This window comes from Gossypium arboreum, chromosome 4, assembly GCF_025698485.1.
Source record: "Gossypium arboreum isolate Shixiya-1 chromosome 4, ASM2569848v2, whole genome shotgun sequence".
Lineage (NCBI taxonomy): Eukaryota > Viridiplantae > Streptophyta > Magnoliopsida > Malvales > Malvaceae > Gossypium > Gossypium arboreum.
The window spans coordinates 118168542-118173403 of record NC_069073.1 but is presented as its reverse complement, the minus strand read 5'-3'; the positions used below and the strand labels follow the sequence as shown (position 1 = coordinate 118173403).

Here is a 4862-nt window from a genome sequence, read left to right as displayed (position 1 = left end):
ACATGATAAAGAAAGAACAACCAATCTTCTTATATATGATTTGAACAAATATTACTTTCTATATTTGAGTTTTTGCATTGGAGAATTTAAGAAAACAAAGATGGTTAACCCTCCACAAAATAAAAATCTAAAATTTGGTACTGTTTTCTGCTCCTTTCTCATTCAACCAAATTCCCTTGCAGCTGGTTCAAAGCATATGTCTCCTTCATCCAAAAATAAACCTATGAATAAAAAAACCTCAACTAGATAGTTTATGTTAGTCAAAATTTACATTTTCCATTAATGTTAAAACATAACCAGGAGACTATAATCTTCTATATATAAGAAAAACTTTATACTCTTGTCGGTGTATATACATATAATATAGCACATGCTCTTCGAATCTAGATAGCGTCATGCTTCATTGAGCATTACTTATGAACCAAACTGATATAGACATATATCGGACACCCTCTCCAAGTATACATACGATATTCAACATTCTCTTCGAATCAGGATAACATAGATAATAGAAGTACTACATTATTAAAGTTTCATCCTTTCATATTGCAGGCAAGTATGAAGATAAGGGTGCAAGTAGTGGCTTTGAAGATTTGTTATTTGACCTCTTAAATGAAATTACATTTTAATATAATGAGAAAATTGTACTTTTATCTCCTAATAATTTATGATTCATTTATGGACTTAACCAAACTATTAAAGGAAACAAGCTGAAAACAATATATTTAAAGGCAAAATAATATTTTTATCAAACACTTGTCTTGCTATATATATGTACCCCCATTCATGGAACAAGAAAATGTTGCCAATAATATAGTTTATGCATTAACGACATAATCAACGTAAAATCATCAACATAGTAGCTTGATATACGTACCAAGTTGCAATCCTCCATGGGAAGCGGTTTTATCTATCGAAAGGGCCATTAGGGTCTAGTTGCTTGCAAAGGCCTAGGTAAGTGAGGTAAAGGACACGATCTTTGGCACCAGTGCGGTGGTTCTTGGTGTGTTTGCAAAAATACTTCAACTGTTCAAGTGTACAGCAACCGAGGAGTTGGCCGAGGAGTAAAAAGAGCCAGTTAATGGATTTCTTCTTGTCGGAGATGACTGGTTTTGCACTGTTTTCTTGGTCACAAAACTTGCATTTGGGCAACACGGGATTCCGCCAAACAGATGGTGCCCTGTCGTGCATGGATTCTTTGTTCTGAGCAATGTAAGTGGCGATTTCAGTGAACTTGGTTTTCAAATCGTACCCCATCTCGTACTGTCTCTCACACCGCTTGCATTGAACGTCGCCGGTGATGGTTGGTATCGGTATCGACAATAAGTAGTTTAGGGTATGAACGGTGGCTCGATGGGATGTAGCCCATGGGTACGGTGGAGGAACCGTTTCGCTTTGACCTTCTCGTAAGGCGTTTGTTGTGTTCCTCCGAACACGTATTGGCCGTGAAGGTCCAGGTCCAGGAGAGGGGACAGGGACAGGGACAGTGACTGATCCAACGCCGGAAACAGCCACAGGAGACGACGACGATGAAGAAGAAGACAAGACAAGCTCTTGTGAGGGGCATATAATAGAATGGTTAGGGGATAACTGTAGTGGTAACGAAGGTGGAGGTTGATAAAGCAGTGTTTCCATTAACGACGGTTGGGAAACCATTTGTAGCTGTTCTCGTTGGTACGGTACCACCGGAAAAGACATTGCCGACGTCACCAAATCCATCGGAAATGAAACTCTGTTTGCCGCCGCCGTCGTCGATAAAGATAATTCAAGCAAATCGTTGTCCTGCTCATTACCATCATCACCTCCATTATTGAAACCAGTGAATTCTTGATGATTGTTCTTTCTTTTCTTGTTGATTTCTCGTTCTTCCATTGATGGGTTTTTGTAAAAATGGAAGAAGATGAATGTGGGTTTGAAATTCAATGATACAATGGAGAGATTTTTTGGGGATTGAGATAATAATAAAATGGAGAACAAATATTTTGGAATTGTTCTTTAAAAAACCAAGAAACTACTCAAATCCTTTTCTTTTAGGGTTTTAGTCCTTGCGTGAACGATTTAATACGGTGACTGCGGGTCTATTGACCATTATGCTGGTCTGGCCGCGGAGATTTTTGTAATGCTGTGATAGCAGTTATTATAACGGTACATGTTTATCTTAATATTTAATCTTCTTTTTTTATGGAAGATAAATATTTATCTTAATTTTAAAAAATTATATTTATCTTAAAATAATAATTAAAATATGGACAAGAATAATTGAAAATGATAATCTTGTAGGCAATGAGTTAATAAAATAAAATAATTTACTATTTAATTTTTATTTTATCATTTATTTCATGTAAATAGGCTAAACTACAAAAATAGTCACTTTTATTTGCCTCATATTACATTTTATTTACTTATGTTATCGTTTTGTTACGAAGTGGTTACTTTATCGTTAAACTCTGTTACCTCCCAAACGACAGCCCTACGTAGCAGTCCAAATGAGTTTTAAATGCCAATTTGAATATCCAATTGCTAGATGAAATAGGTTTTTAACTAAATAAATTTAATTTGGACTGCCACGTAAGATCGTCATTAGGGAGGTAACGAAGCTTAACAGTAGAATAACCACTTCGTAACAAAACGATAACATAAGTGACTAAAACGTAACATTTCAAATATAAGTGACTAAAAAGTAGTTTGAAGCAAACAAAAATAACTATTTTTATAGTTTACCCTTGTAAATACTAAATAATATGATAAATAATGATTAGAGATTTTAAATATATATCTAAAGTTTCACAGTTATAAATACAAAATATTTACGAATATAATATAAGTACAAATATATATTCAAATAATTTAACATAAAATAAAAAAATAAAAAAATTGGACAAATTCTGTTCATGACATAATTTAAATAAATTACTTCAAATTTTAATATAAAATTTTTCCAACTTATCTTTTAAAAAGATAAAATTACTTGAATTTTTTCTACCTCTAATTTCAAGCAAATAAAAGATAAAAAAGAAGAAGAACCAAAATTTGTTCGTACAAAGAAAATGTTGAATTCAATATAAACTATACTATAATTCAGTATGTATGTCAAAATTTGCAATTTATACATAATGCAGGGACTAATATCATAATTTAATCAGTATATATTGGAATTAAATGGGATAAATATTAAATATATACATGAACTTTTTTAATGTGCAATTTGATACATTAATTTTGATTTGAGGTAATTATATATATGAAACTTGAATTGTTATTCACGTGTATACATCAAATTTTGATTTTGATTCAATTGTATATATATTAAAGAAATGAATACATGCATTTAATTTCATATTTAATTAGTATAATTGTTTGTACATGTGATATATAAACATAAAATAGTGTTAATCCGATTATAATGTTGTCGTTGATTTGTGAAAATTTGACCAAATCAAAGTTCATGTACATCATCACATATTGGATGAAAATTCATGTATAGTTTTGATATTTATCTTAAATAATAATTAAAATGATTAATATTATGTGATAAAAGTGATAGTTTATTATATAAAATGATAATAAAATAATTTATTGTAAAAAAATTTCTTCAACTCATGAGTATGATTAGGATAAAATATTAGATAAATTTTTTTATTATTATAATATTTTATTTTGAATTTTTAATATTAAATAAGAGGATAAATAATATAAAAATGAGTTCAAAATAAATAAATAAACATTTTAAGTACATAAAATTAGTTCAAATTTTATTACTAATAATCTTTTGTCTTAAAATTTTCATTTATAATTTTAAAATAATACATTATAAGATAAAAATCATTTCAAATTATTATTATTATCTCTAATTTATCTTCTTTACCACCAAAAGAATCACTAGTTTATCTCTTTTTTTTAAATTTAAAACTAAATTGATAAATATTATAGATGTTGATAGTTAAATTTAGTAAATTTTAGAATTTAAAATGATAAATTTTTAAACATTAAGGGCTAAATTTGTTGATTTGGTATATTTTGAATCAAATTGATAGAATATGTATACATTAAAGGCTAAATTTATTATTAGCCAATAATTGGCCCACGTTATCTTTTCGTCACTAATCCAACTACAATTAAGATATATTTGATTTTAATGAATGATTAAATCGAAAAAATTAATACTTGGATGACTAAAATGAAACTAAAATCATAGTTGAGTGACTATTTTTACAATTTAACCTGAAAATAAATAGATTGTGTGAATTAAAAAAAAACATAATCTGTTGGTTTTAGTGAGATTAATCACACAATTAATTGAAGTTAATAATTGCTTCACTATAATCCCTTGAATATATCATGTTACATAAAAATTAACACTCAAAATTTAGTAGACTCTTTTTACTGTAATTAAGTAATTGATTTCACTAAAAAATTTAATTTCACGATATTAATTCATAAAAGGTATAATATCAAATTAAACTCTCAATATTTACAATTTTTTTATCAATTTGGTAATTATTCTATTTTTTTTGGAGTTAAATTTAGCTCAACCTTTCAAAAAAGAGTCAAAACATTTAATGAAAATGCTAACTAAAACATTAATTTTTTTTAACGATATTGTTTGAGGTTCGGGTTCAAGATTCATGGTTCAAGTTTCAAGATCTAGGGTTTTGAGTTCAGGATTATTGGTTCAGAGTAAAAAAAAATTGTCAATGACATGAAAAAATTTGTTGAAATGTCATTAAATAATTTCTCCTTGCCGAGACATAGTAGTAAATTTTTTTAATTTTTTTATGTTGGTTTTATAGTTTATATTCAAAGTTTGAAGCTATCTCTTTTAATAAAGTTATATTTAAAGTTCGACTTTACATCTCGTCTTA

The 4862-nt window shown here is 28.5% G+C and overlaps 1 protein-coding gene across 1 annotated transcript; it reads right to left on the bottom strand.

The window, feature by feature from the left end:
* Positions 1-906: 906 nt before the first annotated feature.
* On the bottom strand, positions 907-1872 carry LOC108458545 (uncharacterized). Its single transcript, XM_017757965.1, has one exon. The coding sequence runs from the start codon at positions 1870-1872 to the stop codon at positions 907-909; it is 966 nt and encodes a 321-aa protein (XP_017613454.1).
* Positions 1873-4862: the final 2990 nt, after the last annotated feature.